Source organism: Phoxinus phoxinus (assembly GCF_949152265.1).
Source record: "Phoxinus phoxinus genome assembly, chromosome: 21".
NCBI classification, from domain to species: domain Eukaryota; kingdom Metazoa; phylum Chordata; class Actinopteri; order Cypriniformes; family Leuciscidae; genus Phoxinus; species Phoxinus phoxinus.
Window position 1 is genome coordinate 27,076,183 of NC_136896.1, and position 23,727 is coordinate 27,099,909.

The 23,727-nt window shown below is 36.8% G+C and overlaps 1 protein-coding gene across 4 annotated transcripts in view; it reads right to left on the reverse strand.

The window, feature by feature from the left end:
* Window positions 1-380: 380 nt before the first annotated feature.
* Window positions 381-23,727, reverse strand: part of arhgap27 (Rho GTPase activating protein 27) — a 45,891-nt gene continuing 22,544 nt past the window's right edge. Inside the window, exons 3-18 of one of the 4 annotated variants that reach the window (XM_079595221.1) lie at window positions 13,131-13,604; window positions 11,067-11,273; window positions 10,826-10,906; window positions 10,006-10,113; window positions 8,504-8,575; window positions 6,881-6,948; window positions 6,670-6,757; window positions 6,480-6,581; window positions 6,283-6,381; window positions 6,084-6,186; window positions 4,988-5,113; window positions 4,784-4,882; window positions 3,186-3,263; window positions 2,695-2,823; window positions 1,562-1,667; window positions 381-1,466 (exon numbers count right to left, since the gene is read on the reverse strand). In XM_079595221.1, coding sequence (XP_079451347.1) covers window positions 1,292-1,466; window positions 1,562-1,667; window positions 2,695-2,823; window positions 3,186-3,263; window positions 4,784-4,882; window positions 4,988-5,113; window positions 6,084-6,186; window positions 6,283-6,381; window positions 6,480-6,581; window positions 6,670-6,757; window positions 6,881-6,948; window positions 8,504-8,575; window positions 10,006-10,113; window positions 10,826-10,906; window positions 11,067-11,273; window positions 13,131-13,604 — 2,115 coding nt within the window. In that variant the 3' untranslated portion in view covers window positions 381-1,291. Of the gene's footprint in view, window positions 1,467-1,561; window positions 1,668-2,694; window positions 2,824-3,185; window positions 3,264-4,783; window positions 4,883-4,987; window positions 5,114-6,083; window positions 6,187-6,282; window positions 6,382-6,479; window positions 6,582-6,669; window positions 6,758-6,880; window positions 6,958-8,503; window positions 8,576-10,005; window positions 10,114-10,825; window positions 10,907-11,066; window positions 11,274-13,130; window positions 13,605-23,727 lie in introns of all 4 variants that reach the window. The other 3 variants (XM_079595220.1, XM_079595223.1, XM_079595222.1) reach the window with 3 other exon arrangements.

Sequence of the window (23,727 nt, forward strand, 5' to 3'; positions counted from 1 at the left end):
CCATCAGTCGGCAGTGTATGGAATAAAAAAGAGGATCAAACATGCTCGTGCACGAAACGATATCAATGTTTACCTGAAAATAATGGGACCTCCTTTTTAATGTATTTAATATACAAAAATTAGGCTCAAGGATTCCCGCCCGACACTAAAATGTCCCTATCACAACCCATTTATTTATATATAGCTACTGAGAATTACATAGTTCTTTTTTACTGAAGAGAATTTAAACTTATTTACTTGATTGAAACCTTTATTTTCAGCATATAAAATGATTTGAGCATACCAATTTAGCTGAAATCTTTTAACAGTTATCAATCATTTCGTCAATATATCAGTCACAGTATGAATAAAAAAGTGGAATAACAACAAAGCATTTATTTATAAAAGAGTTACTTTATTAAAAGCTTGCTTACTTCAGGTAATGTACAGCATAAATATGCCTTTTCTATATACACACACCTTTAAAAATCGTACAATTATTATTACTGTATATAAGTGTGCCAATTTTCGTAAAATAATAATGCTAGAACTATGTGCAAATTCTATTTCACAGATTCTATATTTTGGTACCACAAAATCTAAAATATTGTGCCTTTAATGACAATGTACAAGTCTTACAACTTAGCATTTCCAGTTTACAATTACAGGCCTGCAGTATTTTCTTTGTAAAGTTCTATGTTACAGATGCAAGTTTACAAAGAAGAAAAACTAAAATTGATACCTAAACATAAAAATGTTGTACTTTAATATCATTCATCTATTATCACATTGCCAAGGAATAGGATAAAAACATTCAGTGTTTCGCAGGACTCTAGAAAGGCAAAAGATCACAGAAAAGCAAAGTTAAACTAAATGATTATTTAACCGACCTGTTTCGTTTGTAGCAAGAAAAGCCAGTAGCAGTTAACTACTTTAAAAAGAAAGCTCACTAATATTCTTAGAAAACTTTCTGTGATGGGAGCCCTCCTTATTTCTAAAAGGAAACATCAAAATATTTAAACTATATTAAACAATTTTAAAATGTGTATTGCACATTCAATATTTAAACTACTCATGTTAAACCTTTATTCGGTTTCAGTGATATTAATAAATTAATCATGGAGGCTACTTATCTAGATTTTTGTTGCATATCTATTCATAACCTTCTGCAAAATGTGCCAGTCAGAGGCTTTCCTTCACAGAGCTTATACATAATGTCCTTCTCAATGGACTGAGATTAGATTTGCACCTTCTCTCACACTATCTCCAGCATTTGAGTTTTCTTTTTTTATTCAGTGCAAGTTCATGTCAATCACATGTGGAAGATCGTCTCAAATTCATTGAGTAAGAATTCTACAATCTGGTTCTGGAAGACCATGTATGTGGCGATGTTTGCTGTCTCCACCTCTGGTTTGAGTAACGTTGGGCCGAAGACGATAGCCACATTCTGCACAGTCATTCTGTTCTCATTACCATGTTGAACGACCCTGAAAGAAAGAGACAGAGAGACATGCTGTAGATACATACTGTAATATTGATACAAAATATGTAAATACATGCATGTAAAAGAATAACAACATACTTGCGTAAATGGCTGAAGAGGGCCTCCATTGTGTCACGGTTGGGTGCTGGCAAAGACCGCACAATATTTCTCATGTGTGATATTTTATTTAAATAATCATGGATTTCTGTAGACAGACAGACAAATAAATAGATTAGATTAGATAGATCTAGGCGGATAGATAGATAGACAGACAGACAGACAGACGGATAGATAGATAGACAGACAGACGGATAGATAGATAGACAGACAGACAGACAGAAAGACGGATAGATAGATAGACAGACAGACAGACGGATAGATAGACAGACAGATAGATAGATAGATAGACAGACAGACGGATAGATAGACAGACAGACGGATAGATAAACAGACAGACAGACAGACGGATAGATAGATAGACAGACAGATAAATAGACAGACAGACGGATAGATAGATAGACAGACAGATGGATAGATATAGACAGACAGACAGACAGACAGACAGACGGATAGATAGACAGACGGATAGATAGATAGACAGACGGATAGATAGACAGACAGACGGATAGATAGACAGACAGACAGACGGATAGATAGACAGACAGATAGATAGACAGACAGACGGATAGATATAGACAGACAGACAGACAGACAGACAGACAGACAGACGGATAGATAGACAGACGGATAGATAGATAGACAGACGGATAGATAGACAGACAGACAGACGGATAGATAGACAGACAGACAAACGGACGGATAGATAGACAGACAGACACAGACGGATAGACAGACATAGATAGAGAAAGACTATTTATATATATATATATATATATGTGTGTGTGTGTATTAATATATGCATATTATATTAAATAAATGGGTTCAAAAATTAATGAAACTCATGAATATTTTATTGAATATTATCAGTGAAAAGCTGAATTATTATGAATGTCTTTTTTTGGTGTGTCATGTTTGAGCTGCATAAATTACTAAAACCTAATGATCATGTTATCTAGTAAAATTTATGAATGATCTAAAGAGCATGTTGTGCTTCAATAGAAGCAAAAAACTATTAAAAAGAGTAAATCTGGCCACTGAAAAACCCAGACTGGAAACCCACTACAGTCCTACGCCCCCGTTTTTATGTACAATCCATTTAATCAGGATCTTACTGATGCCACAGATGAAATCATTGAAGAGATTGTAAGGGAACAGAGGCTCCTGCAGCTCTCTGAAGAAGAGCTTCAGTGCTCCTGTGATCACATGGATATCCCAGTTACCCTCCTCCAGGTTCAGATCCTCTGGAGAAACAGAGAAACACATGAGTCAGTCAGAGCTGCTGCTGGGAAGCATTTCTAAACTGGGCTAAAGCGTCAAGAGAGCACAGTGACAATGATGCTTGGATCATTAAAAATTAAATTCACCAAATATGAGAGAAAAAATCATATAACTAATAAGTGGTGGAAAGGTTGACAGACTGAAACTTTATTTAGAAGGCGGGACTTATTCGGACATATTGCGCATTGCACTTTCTCCCATTCATAGTAATATGAGTGCATCTAAAGTCTTTGGAGAAACAAACAAACTATAATACAGAGTATGACATCTTGGTGAAGACATGAGGTGAAGAACTGAGTTGATAAAGACTGAAACTTAATTTTACCATGATCTGCTTTGAAACGCAGTTTCTGGATGACCGCCAAATTCCCACTAACTCTGTAGAGTCCATCGATCCCCAGACCTGATGGATGACAACAACACAAATTAGATTTTTATATTAGACAGGGCTGTGAACACTCAACATTTTTTATATGTAATATTTGATGTTCTTAATGCTGCTCTGCTTTGTTGTTAGGAAGACATAAAGTTTATGAATTTACATTTTTAGACTGGCCCGCCTCAGCGGTCTACAGCGCTTGTCCGCTTGTCAAAATTATTGAGTTGACCAATCAAATCAGAGGAGGCGGGCTTTCCTGTACATATCACCGAACACGAATTCCAGCACGGCACTTACATAGGTGAAATGTAATATCCAGTGTTTTACTCCTTGACTTATTTTGTCAAACTTCGTCATTTTGAATTTAAAATATAGGCTGAATCAGATGACGTGTTTCCATTACAGATTTGCGATATTTTCTAAATGTCGATAAAATACTGTTTTGCGAAATGACAGGATTTCCATTAATCGATGTTATGCGACTAAAACTCAATTGTTCTTCTAGCGATAAGTTTTGATCGAAGCAGTAATGGCAAGGAAAGCCATTTCTAGGTGTTTCTCACTCATATCTGCTTCGAGGTCTTGATAAATTGGGGCATTTATTTGTTGTTTAAAATCCAATATTCCCGTAATTCTTTTGTCTTTTATGAGTTTAATAAAGAACTCTGTCTGATCTTCTGTCCAAACATACCGCACCATCTTTACAGAATGATCGACTTTCACGTACGGCAGGGTGACTTGTTAAGCGGAAAAACTGTTTCCATTGTAGTTTTGCGAAATATACAATTTTTAGAATTGCCTGAAAAACCACCTCATGCCAGCGTAAAACTTTTTTGCGATATATGGGAGTTTTTGCGAAATTGACGCGTTGCCATTGAGCGTATTTTAAATTTGCAATTTCAATTTGCGCAATTTGAAGGGTAATGGAAACGCAGTTATTTATATGAATCATGTAATTCATAACTGAACATTTTGCCTCTTTGCGTTTTCAACATATGAATAAGAGTGAATGTGTGGATATTTTAAAATAAAAATATTATTTGCAAATAGTTCAAATTGATTACTTTACAAAAAAAAAAATTTCTTGTTCTTTTCCCGTTTCTTTCTTTTTCTATATTCCCGTAAATCGATGTCAATAATTAACTGTGTTTACAACGGCCTTGGAAGCTGAAGCTTGGGATTGTGGTTAGGGGCGTTTATAACAAGCTGTTGAGGTGTTTGGCCAATCACAACACACTGGGTCAGCTGTCCAATCAGAGCACTCTGGGCTTTTCAGAAGGAAGGGCTTCATAGAAATAAGCAAGTTTCAGACAGACTGGGAAGAGAGGAGCTGCAATAATGTACAGTATGTGTTTGTTTGGAACATTAAAGCATGTTAACCTATTCTATTACACCCAATAAGCAAAACAACAAACTTTTAAAATAGCATTACATGACCCCTTTAATTATTTAATTCCTTTAAATAAAAATTATAGGCAATTATGCCTTGACATAAATAATTTCAATTAGTAATGCGGTTTTGCAGTTGTGTAAAGGTAACAAACCTCTTTTCTCTACCGCCCGGATGCATTTCTCCACAAAGCTGGGCACTCTCGTGTTCTCTTGGTTACAGAGATTGTGCAAGTGGCATCCAAATACATTTTCTAAAATGAAAAAAGGCGACAAAGTCACATTTGAATCATTCCTCAACGAAATCTTGAGCTTCTGTCAAAGTAATAGGAAATGGATGAGGTAAGTAATGGTCTGACCTCTGATATATCCCTTCTCTTTGACTGACTGCAGGGTGGGCCGCTTGAGGAGAAACTTCTTCAGTTTGGTGCGAACCTTCTTCTGGTCTGCTTCAGCTCCCGAAGTGGTTGAAGGCAGTCGAGATGCTAATGAACAGGAAGAGGGCGTTACATATTTACACTCATTACCATTCTCTGTTCAAAAAACATTTTAGCATCTTTAGTTCTTTATTTATGGATGAACATGCACTGACATAATTTACTAAACCTCACATCATTGGGGTCCAAACAACATTAAATGTTGGACAAAATAATTTAAATAATTTTTCAAAATGCTGTATGTTCTATTGTGTTCAACAGAAGAAAGAAAGTCACTCAGGATTGGAATGACATGAAGGTGAGTCAATAATGACAGTATTTTTTATTTTGGGATGAGCTGTCCCTTTAACTCTGGTGGTCTTTGGTAATTTTAGAAAAGTTTTATTATTATTATTTTTGGCTTCATCATAATGGTTTGAAACTTGGTGACTTTTGTGGCACTTGCTATACATATTAGTGCTGTCAAATCGATTAAACGCATCTAACATAAGAGTTTGAGTTTATATAATATACATGTGTGTGTACATATATATACAGTATGTATGTGTGTATAATATATTATATAAACACAAACTTTTATGTTAGATGCAATTAATTGCGATTAATCAATTTAACAGCACACGCACGCACGCAAGACGCACACACACACACACACACACACACACACACACACACACACACACACACACACACACACACACACACACACACACACACACACACACACACACACACACACACACACACACACACACACACACACACACACACACACATTTCTCCCACCAGATGGCACCAATCTTACTTCCACACATTACTCTGTTTTTATACAGAAATAAATGCTGCATAATTTAGTGAATATTGTCTAGTATCATGAAATCCTCTCAAGATAAAGAGTAAATATCATGTGACCAAAATATAGTGCATTAAATTCATTCAAAAAATGTTACGCTTATTGCCTATTTTGACCGCTAAGGGTTACAAGTGTGTGACCCCTAAAAGAGGAAAATCACACTACCATTGCTCATAGTTCTTTTGTCAAAGGGTTTTTCCTCTCTGTCTAAGCCTGAGGACTTCTCACTGATTTCCTCCTCATCTTCAGAGTGGCGCTGATCCAAATCCTGACGGCCCAGAGCAAAAAGACAGATACGATTATGCAAATTTCATGGAGAAAAACATAACCGAGTGTTTGTTATTGATCACGATGCAAGGCTCACCAGCTGGCCTATGGTATCTACGATGACTTTATACCAGTCAGTGATGATGCTTTCAGTGTCGTACTGGATCAAGTACTCCACGCCATTCCGACTCTTCAGCTGAATGAACAAATACACAGGGAATGCATTTAACAAGACACACTAGTAAAGTAGATGATCATCCAGCACAATCTTGGGTAGTGTTGAAACGGCCATACCTCAAAAACGTTTTTCTTGCTTGATTTGTCCTTGGTTGCCCAGCCAATTGAAGCCCCCCTCAGATCAACTGCGAATTCTGGGACTATATGATTTGTCTTGTTCTACATAATACAAATACATTCAGTATTACAAAACAAAAATGAAATACTTGATAATGCAAATTCCACATTTGTGGATTTAGATTCTCACCGATGCTCCGGTTGGCATGTACTTTGGGTCCTTATGGAATGTCAGTATTCCTCCATGGAGAACCGTCCAGGAATGACCCCAGTTCTTCCTGTGGGAGGATTGATAAAATGTTAGAGATTTAAATACAATTGTTTTTTTTCTTTTTACCAATACAGTTATAGCTATCAAAGCAGCACCACCACTGATTTAAGTTCATGATGGAAAACTTTACCTAATTTTCTTCCCGTTTTCAGACACCTTTGTTTTGTTCAGGATTCCAGCCTTTTCCAAATTTGAGACCTGAAAAAACTATTAATGAGTTAATACAGCCTTTCTGGGAAAACAAACAAACAAACAAACAAAAAACAGGATAATATCAGGATAATAGTACAGATAATATAACAAATAATATCTGACAACATGAAAGTGAAGTAGATTTTAACCTTTGAGGCTCACCTCAAAATGCAGAACCGAAAAAGTAGATTGTTTAGCTATTTTTTTTTTAAAGCAATGGTTTTAAATGTAAGAGAATTCAGAATATGACACTCTTTATTATGCCTATTTAATAAAATAAGTCACAAGTAGCCTATTGTAATCCACACAGGTAAGACCTCCTTTAACCATGGTAAAATCACTGCAACTTGAATGTCCTATTGCTTTTATAAAATGGAGGAAACACCAATATAATATACGCCAATTTTCAATAATCTGTTAAATTTGTCATTAATAATAGTCAAGTTAATTTGTATTGCACTTTTCACAACACACATTGTTTCAAAGCAGCTTTACAGAAAATCGTATAAATCTTATAATATTTATAATACCTTCTTGCCTTATAGTCGCATTTAGCAGATTTGAGCTGGGCGATAATATAGTTAACATTTTGCTACGATACAAGCAAATCAAGCTGTTGAGATTTGCCTTAATATACAATATATAGCCTCATGCTAGTATAGTGTATGCAGATAAAGTTAAACTTTAAATATAATCAAAATACTATAATAATTAGAAATCCAGTAATATAGTACTTCATTAGCCAATGTGTAGGATGTTTATTGTTGCGAAGCAAACTAGTAATATTAGTGTATTAATATAAAATGTGCAGTCACATTCATCTGCATTTTCATCGGCTCATCCAATCAGAATTTAGCATCAAAACTGTTGTATAAAACAAACAATCCAATATTACATGACTACATGTATGAATGATAAAAGCCTTACTGTGGCAGTACCACGGTACAGTGATGTATCAGATGGTAAAACCATAGAAATCAATGGTCCTCTAAGATATTTAAATAGTACGCATGGTACTACCAGGGTAAATGTCCAAAAACTCAAGGTACTGCCATGAATTTGCATCTAAATCTCATGGTAGTATCATGACACATTTGGTATTTGTTTGTCTGAGTGAAAGGCAGCAATCAGGCTCTAAGTTTCACTAGAAACCACCAGAGGACAGTGTGGCAAAATATTGCACTAGGTCACTCTTCTAGTCATAATCTAACACTTTTGATCAGACATCTCTCCACTAGTCCTAACCTAATTTTACCCAGCATTTGTTGTGGAACTGTATAATAAAAAAGTCTGTGTCATTTATGTAACACCTTTATACAGGCATTCCCAAATCCAACAGTTCCCAAGGAAAACCATTTAAACAAGTTCATGGCACAGCATGTCTACCTAACAAGTCACATGATTCTAGCTAACATTCATGCCAGTAAGCTAATAATGAGCATATAATAATCACATGAATGATGTTTGAAGACTTCATTCATGCCTAGTTTATTGTTTAATTTAGATCAACTGGATTTTGCCCACATTTTCTTATGCATAAACGTCTGAACTGGAATCTTACATTATGTGACATCTCAGGAGAGCTGGAGGCGTCACTGTCTGATCTATTCAGAGGGTATGATGAATGACTCTTCTGTTAAGACAAAATCACATGTGTAAATCACACTCTGCATGCCTTCGAAGCTCAAAAAAGAGAGACAAAACCATTTAACTGTTGGCAAAATATACAATTTTCAGTATTTTTCCACAGCGTGCATTAGTAAACACCACTAGTAATATAGTCCAGTATCAGTGTTTTAGTAACTGAATTTATTTCCATGGATCAGTTCAGTGAAAACAGAATAAATAGTGAGTATGTGTTTGGATATATTACTGAATGATAGGAAGGACTGGGTAGGTGGGAAGGATTCAAATAGAGCAACTCTATAACAAACTGAGTCTCAGGTGCATTCTAGAGCCTATTTAGGAAACACGGTCACTAAGGACACACATGAAGGATCAGGTGTGCGTCACATGCGTCAGGGCATCGCTCCGTGGAAGTGTTTGTTTATGAGTGCGGGTGAACTGCTGGATAAAGTATGATAGTACATTTTTATTACAGATATTTTACTCCAATTACTCAGAACATTTTTTTTTCTCTTTTTCTAGAACATCGGTTCCCAACAGAAGGGTCGCGGCCCACAAGGGGGCCTCAGCGAGCTCTGTGGGGGGTCGTGTCATATTTTGAAAAGTTTTGAGCAATTAGCATTAAATAAAAGTCCTTAACTTTTTTCTGTTCAAAATTTACAACATTTATATAATGAGTGAGTTCATCATGAATCCATTTTCCAATCCGTGTTTTTGTCTTATCCTGAACCACTATGGTACACCTATAATAAGTGTTTACATTGGGACTATTTTACACTGGTTCGGATCGCTACTGGTGCGGAGTAGCCCAGTACCTGCGTGACTCGTCATAGATGTACACAGAGAGAAGTAGTTCCGGCTACAATGTTCTTCCGAAAGACGCATTATTCTGTTAATAAATGCAAGTTTATTATCGCTCGCTATAGCGCCAAAAATAAAGCCTCACATTGATAAAGCCTCACAAATAACATGCAAGTATTGAGGTCCCAGACAGCAGTCATTTAGTAATAGCCTATATTCTTTATTTTTTTTACCTACACTCCAGTGTGAATATTTTTGTTATTGCATTTCAAATAGGGCCAATTTATAGGCTACTCCTAGGCTTACGGGCCTAATGATGTTTTTGTTATTGTATTTTCAATATTATAGGCTATTATTTGTGCATAAACATATCTGGTTATAGTAAACATACCGTTTGTTTGAAAACAACATATTTTGTCATCCTTGCTGCAAGCTTACAAGAGCGATAATATCATTAAATGTGAAGGGGGGCCCTCAAATATTTTCTTGGGAAAAAGGGGGTCTCAGACAAAAAAAGGTTGGGAACCACTGCTCTAGAACACATGGAATGGATGTGCTTTATTCACAAAAGTTTTATACGATTTTGGGCATTAGTTAAATTCGCAACTTTGGATGGAAACCTCTGCGAGTACATACATCTTCCTGGTGTCCTGTACTGTGCCTCCAGTTTTGTGTCGATCCCATTGAGTCCTGCTCTCCTGAGGCTCCATTTCCCACTCCATACTGCCCTGGATTTCCAGAGTACTAAAAGTGTGAGAGAGAATTTGTATTAGAAATGATGCCTTTATGATACGTTTTTGGAACTTATTTGAAATTTTAAGTACACTGTAAATAAAACAAAGATTATTGGAGTTTGTTTTACAAGAAAAAAAAACATTTCTATCTTTCTACTTTTTCAATGTGTTATTTTGGCATTTCTTAGTAGGTATTTGTGATATTTACTAACAATTTCAGAGTGAAAAGGGTTTCAAAGTAAATCGCCAGCCACTTGATTTGAGGAAAATAGCAGCAAGGACATTCTGCCAAATGTATCATTTTGTGTTTTCACTGTATATAGAAAATGATGTCGGAATGAAATTAAGTAATAGTTTACGACAGTCGTTCTCAGCAATCTTCCAAGGGGGCCTTAAGATAACTTAAATAAGATAACTAAAATAAGACAAAACAACTAAAAAAAAACAATATGTCTTTTAAGACATAAAGAAAACCAAATTTTAAAAGTATGATTTCCAGAGCTGGAAAAAGTCATGGAAATAAATTAAATATTGAAAGTCCATAGGCATTTTTATACACTTTATGAATAAGCATATTTATTTATAGTTATGCCATGATCTAAAATTGTCGGCAGATGGCAAAAAAGCACAAAGTTATAGTCAGCTGGTTTGGATTCGAATATAGTTCTTGGTGTGAACAGGCCTTTAGGAGACCCATTCAAAAGTGTCCCACTGTATCCCACCTCAGGTAAGTTCCACTGGGATTTGCTGCCGTCTCTTAGGTAGTAGTATGTCCGCCCTCGATCATCTAGCGACTTAATCCACTGTCAACAAAACACTTCATTAGTTCACCAAATTACAAAACTAGCCTACAGCCATACTATCATACATCCCACTAATAATAGCAAGCTAATCAGCCCAAATAATATAAGTAAGCCAGGCCAAAACAAGGACACGCCAAGGTCAGTGTCAAGAGTCCTGTACCTGTTCCTGCGTGAAGTGGCTTGTGAAGACCCACGTTCCTTCAGGGTCAACGTTGAGGGTCCATCCGGGTGGGGTGTTTTGATCCAGACTTACCCTGGGAATAAAGACTTTCTTCATACTAATCAAAGAATATTCTGCTGGCATAGAGAGAGGAGATGACTCCTCCAGGTCTGGCGATGCTGGGTAGTCTTCCTCAGGAAGCGGAAGCTACATTTTGGGAAGCAAAGAAGGCAGTATAAACATTGATCAAACTGTAAGAAAATAATGGTAGAAATAAACCAATTATTTTGACAGAAAATACTTTGATTACAGACGCATCTCTTCAGCCAGGCATTCATATAAATGTTTTAATCTTACAGTTAAATCAGGCCTCTAGTTCATAACCGCCAGAGGAGAACTGGCCCCCGACTGAGCCTGGGTTCTCCAAAGTTTTTTTTTTTCTCCATTAGGTCACCTGATGGAGTTTTTCGTTTCCTTGCCACTGTTGCCTTTGGCTTGCTCAGTTGGGGATGTTCAATTTAATGAATCAATCAATAATACTATTGATTAGCATTACCAAACATGGACGTTTTATTATTATTTTAATTTAATACTGTGAAGCTGCTTTGATACAATCTGTATTGTGAAAAGCGCTACACAAATATTCTTGACTTGACTTTTAGAAAACTTTTTGAAAATATGATTATTTATCAAATTTATGCAATGCATTATTTTTGCAGTTCCGTTTGGCACAGAAATGACAAACTTTAGTTTTAATTTGACAAGTTTTTTTGAATGCAACTCTGGTCAATGTATACTTAAGGCTCCACAGCATATACTTTCTCCACAACAATATTCAAAGGCCTAATGATATTTTCTATTGTTGATGATTTACTGGATAAGGATTAACCATTAAATGCATACCATCATTCACTACCCTCCCCTCAATCATCTTTAAAGTTAGAAACCAACCTTAAATAATTTAACAAGAAAAAATAAAATGATAAAAGAATGTTTGTTTTAAAAAAAGAAAACAAAAGTGGAGATAAGGTTAGACAGCATGAAGCTCACGAAGAGTCAGAATGCCAGTCTGTCAGTAAACAGTAAATAAATTATTTTCAATTGATTCATTACAAAAGTGCACATCAAAAATGCTAACATGGAAACTCGAATGCGCGTGAGACGCTAGAACAGACCTCATTGGCCCTTTCCCAAATGGCACCCTAAACGCTCGCGGTCTTCCTCTGAGTCCGCACATTCGTGACGTAACACCACTTTGACTGTTGGGAAGAAGTCTGCTATAGAGCTCGCTTCAGTGCGTTAAGGGTGCATATCGACCACAAAGGGGCTTTCTGAAACCTAAAATTAAAAATCAAACACCCTACGGTCTCTTGGACTTAACAGACACGCGCACGCGGCAGCCATTGTAAGTCCACAAGACCAAAAGTGCATATTAAGTGTGCCGTTTGGGACTGGGCCATTGGTGTATGTCACGCACTCATATTTGATCTTCAGCTTTTCCTTTTAATAAGTTGGCAAACCCACTTGAAGGTGTATATCGCCACCTACTGTACGCCACCTGCGTGACCGCTGACGTAAAATAAAGGATCAGGCTAAGGATAGCAGACACCGATCAGTAAAAAAAAAAGCTTAATCGGCCTCGATACCGATCCTTGAGATAAGCTTGGGACATTCCAAGTAACTTCATTTAGATGACCTTTTACAGTGATATAGACCTTATGTAAAAAACTATATATTATATATACCTCGTAAAATTCATGTTTTTTTTTTAAAATTAATATATATATATATATATATTTTTTTTTTTTTTTGTAATGCCAAGCTATAAAATATTTCATGGGGTAGAAATTGTAATAAAAACGGAAAAAGTAATGGGGGCTTCAAATATTGTTGTGGGCAATGGCGGCCTTGGAGTCAAAATGGTTGAGAACCCTCGTGATAACTAATTTAAAACTGAAAATTAGCTATATGTTTGTGAATACCATAATATATGAATATGGTAATCATTTAATACCATACATATCAAAGTATCATTTGTTTGAATCAGCAGAAAAATCTCCATACCGGGAAATCTTCCAGAAATGATATGTTCCCTGGTGAGCTGATGTCCTCCGGGGGATCCCATGAGCTCTGACCCGACACAGAGTTAAAGAAGTAATGTCTGCCAGTATTGTCATCCAGCACCTTCTCCCAGTCCGAGCTCCATCTCTGAGGAGAAGGGCTTACGGGCGAGCAGATGGGAGACTGGGGGAAAGAGGGAGGAGAACGGGCCTCTTCCGTCGCCACTGGCAAATCCATGGAGTAGCTGAGGGGAAACTCCCAGGTGCTCCGGCCCGTGGAGGGATGGTAGTAGTACTCTTGCCCGCTCTGGTCGTCAGTATGGACCTCCCATCCCGCGGAGTCCAAAAGGAGGGTATCGGGAGGGTCCGGGAAGTTCTGTAATGGAGGAGTAATGGGACTGGAGGCGTCAATGGTACTCCGACGACGCACACGTGGGATGTTTACATACACCGCTGTGAGAGCGCTGTCATCCTCTACCTGATGGACAAAAATGAGGAGCATTGCTGATATTAAAATAAAGCCAGGATGAAGAGATTAGAATGGCAGTTGACAAAACGTTTTCAAGATCAATATTTTAGCTTAAAATGCATATACTTGTGCAAGGCAGAGGCTTTCAGACTTCATATCAAAGATTCTCAAATATGAGGATCTCTTTGCAAGGAACCCCATCCTAAGCAATATTTACATGAATAAAGACCCATTTATACTGTGTAAAAAATAGTATGTGGAATATTAAAGACAACATCTTGTTTAAATACTTCAAGCTGTTTAAATAATAATTAAATCAGGTTTATTATTGTTAACTAAAACCAAACAATACATATTTTAAAAAACAATAACTACTAAAAAGACAAAATTCCACAATAAAATTACAATTTTTTTTTAACTAAAATTAAAATAAAAACAGAAAATATTAAAATAAATAAATCCAATTCAAAATATTAACAAAAAACATAATATAGGCTAGTTTTTGCTATAACTGGTTTTATACTGTCATTGTACAAAAGCCAAAACAAATGATTAAAATATTATATGGACATTTTTTACTTTTTGATAAGTTGACAGCATAAATATTATTCAACCCCAGTGTATAAAGTGAGAAATATTATAATATAATCTAGAATAGATCATTTAATTTTATTTAAAAATAATGTTGGTTCTTTGTTATCCAGCCAAACGATGAATGTATAGAAGAGAACACATTTTTTGCTAAGGATAGTACAATTAAATGTCAACTGCCCAGAAGCTAAAGATATCATGAAATATTATGTAATATCGTGAAATATGATATAAATATTGTGCTTTTGGCTGAAGACATGCATGTGTAACTTGATTCACTTGACCTTTTACAGTGATCCTGACCTTATGTAAACATGTGATTGTGTGATGATGTCACAAACGTTTACACCAAGAGCAAAACACACACTGGATGGAGCGTCTGCTTTCACACCCTCCTCCCACAATTCTCCCTTATGCAAAATGTACCGAGCACCAACACGAAGCTCAGCTGGGAAGGACTCTCCACGTCACCAGGAGGAAAAACTAAACAAAAAGCTCCCTAACCTGAGCAACACCCACGCTACTGTCGACTGCATTCTGGAAATGCATTGATGATCAAAATAATGAAGTAATTTCAACTATAGGCCTTATGTGGCAATCACAGAAGAGAGCACTTCCTGTGCACACTGATCTCAGGAAACAGAACAAGGGTTGTCAGCCGTAAAGAAGAAAACCACAAACAGACTTTCATCTTCATTGTTTGTCCTATTTAGATGGCCAAAGCCCCACCAGATAAACCTCACATGGTCCTGATTAAAGAATGGAGCATGCTTCATCCCAGAGATTGAGACTATATATCATTGACAGGGGCCTTTCAATCTAGTTTTTGATTGTCAGTGTGTGTGGCATGTAGTGCTGCTGCTGTGATGAACATTGAGGTGGTTTCAGATTGAGGTTAGTTATAGCGTGCTGCCATACAAAACGAGTACCGCTACTTATTACAGATATAATACACTTAAGTGCGTACTGAATGCAATGTTTTATTGAATGTTAATTGCAATTAAATGAAAAACTATTACAGTTACATTTATATTAAAAGCAATTAGCTGTGCATTTTTGACCCACTTCAGTATAGGACTAAAGTATATCTTTATATGTATTTTTGCTATTGTCTTTGAAATATGGCGTACTGCTGAATGTACTGACAAGCATTTACAATATACTTTAATGTCATTTCTATTGAAACTTGCATTTCATATATTTAAATATATTTGTAATTGCACATTTGTGATGAAGATGCAATTTAGTACACTTAAAATAATATTAACTTTAAATGTATTTAATTTATCAAATACTTAAAATTATAATCAAGTATAGTTAGTCATCAAAATACTGTAAGTATACTTTTTTCAAGCACGACAAAGGACTATTAAAACATGATTTATATTATACTTTAAAATAAAACTTTGAAACTTTTACAAAGTGCAATTTAAAAAGTCTACTTAAAAGGGCTAGATGTGAGAATGTTCATGTAATAATCACTTTTTATTGCCAATGTGTGAACATCTTATAACAAACTTTTAAAAAACCGAGACCTTCCCCGACTTCCTAGGTTGTCTATGAAAGCCTGCTGTACACAAAGGAAGATATTTGGAAGAATGTTTCCAAATTGGGCCCCATTGACTACTATAGAATATTTTTCCTACTATGGAAGTCAATGGGGCCCGAAATCTGTTTGGTTACCAACATTCTTCTAAATATCTTCCTTCGTGTACAGCAGAACAAAGAAATTTATACAGGTTTGAAACAACTTGAGGGTGAGTAAATGATGACAGAATTGTAATTATCTCTTTAAGTGGCCTTTTATTTGATTAATACTATGATATCTGCAGGTAAAGTGTGCACATTCAGTATATTAAGCACTTCTTTTTCACAAGTGTGTGCAAAGGTCACTGATGCAGTTCCAGGGTGTTGCTATGTGGTTGTTCAGGTGTTTGGAATGGTTTTTAACACATTATTATGTGGTTGCTAGGTGGTTGCTCACTGGTTCGAGTCTCTTTGATATTCTAGTCTCTAGGCCGGCTACACACTGGCTGCGTGGCGTCAGCATGGCGTTTCTGTTGCGTGTCAGCTGCGTGGTGTTTTCTATGTCTTTGAAAGGCTGAGCCTGGTTAGTACCTGGATGGGAGACCTCCTGAGAAAACCAGGTTGCTGCTGGAAGAGATGTTAGTGAGGCCAGCAGGGGGCGCTCACCCTGTGGTCTGTGTGGGTCCTAACGCCCCAGTATAGTGACGGGGACACTATACTGACAAAGAGCGCCGCCCTTCGGATGAGACATTAAACCGAGGTCCTGACTCTCTGTGGTCATTAAAAATCCCAGGATGTCCTTCGAAAAAGAGTAGGGGTGTAACCCCGGCATCCTGGCCAAATTTGCCCAGTGGCCTCTGTCCATTATGGCCTCCTAATCATCCCCATACACTGATTGGCTTAATCACTGTCTCCTCTCCACCAGTAAGCCGGTGTGTGGTGGGCGTTCTGGCGCAATATGGCTGCCGTCACATCATCCAGGTGGAGCTGCACATTGGTGGTGGTTGAGGAGATTCCCACTTCCATATGTGAAGCGCTTTGAGGTCCCAGAAAAAGTGCTATATAAATGTAATTATTATTATTTTGCACACCAGAAACGATGATTTGGATCACCCTTGTTCGACATATGGGGAGAGTTGTGGCAGGCCTATACTTCATGCTAAACATAAATATATAGCCAACTGATACAGCAAAGACAACGTAGGCAGTATTGACGACAAAATAGGCTACAGAATATTTAGTTCTGTATTGATAGGTGCAATATTTGAAAATCGATAATTATTATTATTATTTTTTAATTACAATTATATCTGCATTTATGTCAAAACCTAGAGACTTTCAAACATCAAAATGTAATTTATTAATATGTAAATTAATACATTTACACATTTATTAATATGTAAATTTTTAATTATTTTCCTATTCTATTTTCGCCTGGAAACGCTTCAAACTCGCTTGGTTGTCGCGTGAAAATAGGCGTCGGTTCTGTTTCTAGCATGCATGCGTTTTCGGGCGACGTGCGTGTCCCGCAGGCAGTGTGCAAGCTCTAACATGGGAGCCGAAATAAAAATGGACACGCCACGCAGCGGACACACTCACGCCACACAGCCAGTGTGTAGCCGGCTAAGAGAAGTCTTGAGATTTTAGCCCATTTTATTGCCAGGTGAAAATGCCACACGCTCCTCAACAAACAGCATGCTTTGTGGTGACATTCATATACAATAATAATTTATTAGACTTATATAGCGCTTTTCTCGTCTTTCAAAACGCCATATAGTGCGCCAGAACGCCCACCACACACCAGCTCAATGGTGGAGAGGAGACAGTCATGAAGTTAATCAGTATATATGAGGATGAATAGGAGGCCATGATGGTGGACAGAGGCTGATGGGTAAATATGTAGAAATATATGACAAAGGCATGTAGCACAAGTAGTGCTGGAAGAGACATGCAGAAGTTTACTAAGTAGGGTTAGGGGTTTGTTCAAATGCTTAACTGTATGTATGAGAAATAGTTATAGTATTAATAAAAATCATAAGCTATGCAAATGACTAGATCTTAAAGTTCCTTTATCCACCAATGCTCAACAGAGTATGCAAAAATGCAAAAAAAAAAAAAAAAAAAAAACCCCAGTGCATGATACAGAAGAACACATGAAGTTCCCTGTGCATGCATGTGGAGTGAAGATGGCTCTGGATGACTATATGCAGGACTGAGCTCACCTGTAGCCTCGAGAGAGGCCTGTACGAGGACACACCTCTCCTGAAAAATGTCTGAGAGGGAGAGAGAAAAAAGACAAAAGATATAGAAGAGCAAGAGTAACAATCGGAGCACAACAACGGAAATAAAAGTCAGCCGACATGTCATTTCCTGGGTCTATATTTACCCAGCCCTGGCGCAGACCAAGTGTGTGCCAACCACAACTGCCTAAATGCATCAACTGACAGGAAGCAGGTTTATTATTATAATGATCACAAACAATAGCCGCACATATATGTCTACCACAAACAACACTGACTTGAGATTATTTGGGGCGATGAGAATTGAGAGATACAGATAGAGATAGGCCTAGTTCACCTAAAAATGAAACTTCAGTCAGAAGATTATTTAGACACCCAACATAAACATTTGACTTTCTTTTTCTGTGGAATAAAAAAGGAGAAATGTGTAAGTCCTGGTCAATCTTTTCCACGTCATGAAAGTGAATGGGGATCTGGGCTGTCGAGGTCAAAAATGAAATATTCTAAGGCCACATTTACACATAGCCGGGTATTTAGAGAAACGAATATTCCCCCCCTCCATTTTCAACCATAATATCGTGCACACAACCCACATAAATACGCCGTCGAGCGCCATCATAACTATGCCAAACCTATGGGCGGCAGGGTGAAGGATAAAGCCATGCAAGCCAATCAGAATCCTCAGAATCGACAAGAGAGAACCTAAAACCCTGTTTCTCCCAGTTGACACGGCAACACATAACCGGCGTTTTCAGAAATGTCCACTTTGGCCGGAGTTTTTAGAATAGTTTTCTGTGATAAAAACGGGGTTTTCGTGCGTCTTCCCTTCGTGTAAACGGGGCCTATAAGTTATCAACAGCTTTGTGTGATGAACAGACTGAAATGTAACTTCATTATTAATGAAATTGACATTAAAAGCAAATTGCGATCATATTTACTTCTCTATTATGACATACACTTCCTGTCGAAAGTCTGGAATAATTAAGATTTGTTTTGTTTTTGTCACAATCTCACTCAGTTTGGACTGTTTTTGTTTGCACTTTTCCCCTGTTGAGTTTGGTGTCATGGTTGTTCATTTGATTTCGTCATTCAGTTCAGGTGTGTGTCATTAATTATCCTTGTTTGCATGTATACTTAAGTTCCTCTGTTTCTGTTCATTACTGTCGGGTCTTGTTTATGTTAGATGTGTTGTATGTTGTTCTCTTAGTGTGGATTATTGCCTGTGGATTTATTAAATAGGCCTACTGCCTTTTGCACTCATCATCGTGTTCGTGTGTGTTCTACAACACAAACTGTGACACTTCTCACTGTATTTATTTGATCAAAAATTCAGTAAAAAAAAGTAATATTGTGAAATATTATTACAATTTAAAATAACCGTTTTCTATTTGAATATATTGAATTGAATATATTGAATTAAATTGTCAAAATTGAATTTTCAGCATCATTACTCCAGTCTTCAGTGTCACATGATCCTTCATAAATCATCCTAACATGCAGATTTGACAAACACGAAACATTTCTTATTATTATCAATGTTGAAAACAGTTTTTTTTTGCCACATTTTTAGTGGAAACTGTGATATACTACCATTCAAAAGTAAGATAAAAAAATAAAGGAAATAAATCAATACTTTTATTCAGCAAGAACACATTAAATTGATCAAAAGTGACAGTAAAGACATAGTTACACAATATTTATATTTCTAATTAATTTTGTTCTTTTGAACTTTGTTCATAAAATAATCCAATAAAAATTGGTTCCACAAAAATATTATTCAGCAACAAAACCTGTTCACAACATTGATAATAATAAGAGCCATTGAGCACCAAATCAGCATATTAGAATAATATTGATTCAATAAATTCCCAATTTCATTCACTAGGATTAAATTATATTGAATAATTGAATCGTAGTCGTTTGCTGGAGGGGAGAGATTATTTCCCCGCACACGTCATCAAAGAAGAGACGTCGCTGCGAGGAAAAGTTCAAAATGTTGATGAAACATTATTATTACACTAGGAATTTAAAAAATAATAACGATGTGCATAAACAAATCATATATACGAAACACTGCAATATTCCATAAGAAAAAAGAATTGAAAACTTTGATTTCATGGTCTTGATTTTTTATAAGCTTTGCTTTCCCTCTGCTGTCACGGTCAAATCTCACTTGAGCTTCTGCATATTCAAACTTATAACATACAGTCATGTGACATTCAGTAGCAACTTTCACATGAAGCTATTGATAAACCTAAGAATATTTGCAATATAGTGCACAAGTAATTTGGACTTTTACTTTTACAACTTTGATGACACTTCGCCAGGATACTCTTCTCCTTTTTTTTCTTTTTTTTTAACCAGTACATTCTTTAACATTTTTCCTTTTGTGTCATGCAGGTTTGTAATGACAAGGGAGAAAGATTAATATTTTTGGATGAACTATCGCTTTAAAACATCTTAAAGCAAAGGGAGTGATGCAATCCCCAGCCTTAAATGTATGCCATCCTTTTTGTGAGATAAATTTAGATGATCTGAATGCGCTGGCCAACAGAGACAGCCATACAACCTGTATAAGTCATTGTAAAAGTAGGCTAACTGAGAGCAAAAAATATATAGAAGCAATGGATGTTTAGGGAGAAGCCCATATAACCGTCTGGCATTGGCACACACAGTCTGTAGCTCATCACAACATTTATGGAAGCTTGGAGCGATGCAGACTGAACAATTTAACAAAACTTCCTTCTTCTGGTCAGAACTGCAGAGATGCTAAAGGTCAGTGTCTTGCAGCTCTACCTTTTTTATAGAGTTTTACAGAGTTGGCCAACTTTACAGTGACAAACACTTGACCCCGATGATGTCTAACAAGTGCATTTGATATATCAGCACCAGGGAGTGTCTCAACAGGAAGAAACCACATCCTAGCTGAGAACTACAGAAACACGCATGTACGTAAAGTCCAACTAATGCGCCACAGTGAAACATTACTTGCTGACATTTTAATGCACAATGCTCATGTAAACACCACACAATGTGTTATATATTGAACAGTCATGCCAATGTATAACTTTTTACATACCAACTCGTATCAAAATGACAACAAAGAGTCAGTGACAGCACTTCCGTGCCCAGAAACCCCGTCTGAAGGGGTTGTGGACGTACCTGCGTGTTCAGAGAGAGGGGCATTGCGCTTCTGGGCCGGTGGTTGGACCGGATCTCAGAGTAATAATCCATCATGTCTTTGTTTCGATCGGTCAGCAACAGCTATACAGCTGATCAGACAACAGTCAAACTCCAAGCTATCCAATAGCGAGCATCATGGTAAACAGGCTGAGCCGTCGCTCTCTCTCACACACACACTCATGCAGACACACACCCTCTGCGTCTGCAGTCGATAGCACAACTAATGAACATCTGTCTTGAAGCGCTACTCTGCTAGTGAAAGGGGGAGGGGGCAAATGAATATAATGGACAGATGGAGAGAGAGAGACAGAGGCAGGTATGAGGAGTGCTGTGAATAAATGATGAATATTTCATAACGTATGAAACTGAATATATGACAAATATCTGCAAAGAGAGAAGTGTTGACACTGAAAAGGTGTGCAACTGCTCGATTTTAGGTAACAATGAAGAATTAAATATACTTTTACAAAGTACAGTTCCTCTTTTTGTCCATCGAAACAGAACCTACACCAGTCAAAGTCCCTGACTTGAGCACATTTCCTCAGTTTCCTCACATTTTGATGTAACACCTCTGACAGGCGGTGAAAAGTATGCTTGCATTTCTCAGTAAACAAAACAGAGAATTGGTTTTGCCCAGAGGTTGGTTTTTAATCATTTAAAGTGAACATGAAATCATAACTGACCATAGTAATTTCTTAAAACATGTTCTTGGTTTTATTGTTCATGGTTCATTGGTGCATTTTATTCCAGAGAAATTAAGTCTTTGTTTTGCTTTCTTCAAACATATATTCACTTGGAACAATGTTCCTTTTCCAATGACTTCCCTTTGGCCACACGGGCTATTATGTTAATATGTGGCCAAATATCCATTCAGGCATTATTTGATCAAACTGACTCCATTCTGGTAAGCAGACTCACGTTTCATATTACATCCAATTCTCAGTTGATCAATTCAAGTCTCACACTGATAATTTTCTTGTTGAATATCCTCTTTCAAATGGGGTAACAATGTCAATTTGTGTCAAGTCAACTTTCTCCAGAAATTGAAAATAGACACAATTCTTGACATATAGTTTATAGTCAAGATTATAGTATAGTGTATAGTATTCATAAAATGAATAGCATAGCTCAGATTTGTTCTTGCATGTGATGAGAAACGTTGAGTTCCTATTGAGATCTCTGAGATTTGATAGCAAACTTGTATTGTAGTGTTATTTTAGCATCATTGATTTTTTATATATTTTATATTATTTCAGTTAACAATTTTTTATATCTAGGTATTAACAAAAAATGGTCTGGTTTTAGTTTTAGTTATACTATATATAGCCTTAAGGCCTGGTCACACCAATAATGATAACTATAATGATAATAACTATTAGTGTCCACACCAGCGGACGATATCGTTCTGTTTATTAAGAGCACGCTGCAGTTTTGTCATCATGCCGCTTTAAATGCTCGAGCTCTTTAAAGCAGGATGGATTCTGATTGGCTGTCAATGATTTTATCGTTCATCAGATGGAAAAAAATCATTCTGAAAGTGATTCCAACGATATAGTTTCTCTGTGCCGTTATCGTTATAGTTGTGGCGAGACCTCTGCTAATCTTTTAATAATTTTTTTTTAGAACTATATCTTTATCGCTATCACTATAGTTATCATCCTTAGGATCAACGGGCCTTTAATCTGGGCGCATTTCGAGACAATGTTGAGATCGCTTCTGAAATTTGTGTGAAATTACTACTCAGGATAAAAATCAGAAAAGCATGAGATTTAAGCATTAACATTATTAACTTCTCATTTCTGTCTAGGAGGATCAGCTGAGACGCTCAACAGATCTCAAGATGTTCTTTTTTTTCTATACAATCAAATGGCTTTTAGAGTAAATATTAAAGTCGCTGTGGAACTTTTCTTCCATGATTGTGGAGGGGAAGGGGTTTAAAGGAACACTTTTTTTGGAAAAAGGCTAATTTTCCAACTCCCCTAGAGTTAAACAGTTGAGTTTTACCGTTTTCAAATCCATTCAGCCGATCTCCAGGTCTGGCGGTAGCACTTTTAGCATAGCTTAGCATAGATCATTGAATCTGATTAGACCGTTAGCATCTCTCTCAAAAAAAAAATGACCAAAGAGTTTTGATATTTTTCCTATTTAAAACTTGACTCTTCTGTAGTTACATCGTGTACTAAGACTGACAGAAAATGAACATTTTTGATTTTCTAGGCCAATATGACTAGGAACTATACTCACAGTCCTGCTTAATAATCAAGGAACTGCTGCCGTACCTGCAGCGCAATGATATTACGCAGCACCTGAAAATAGTCCCCAGCGTGGTAACTTCCAACGTGACCGGCACTAAGTTTGTAAATATCATTGCGCTGCTGGTACGGCAGCAGTTCCTTGATTATTAAGCAGGAATGAGAGTATACTTCCTAGTCATATTGGACCTGGAGATCAGCTGAATGGATTTAAAAACGGTAAAACTTGTAGCAACATTGACATCTGGTCAGATTGGTGAATCCGTGATTCTCACACACACACACCAACATGGCTCACACAAAGAGACGTAATATGACACCAAACATTCCTTTGCATTA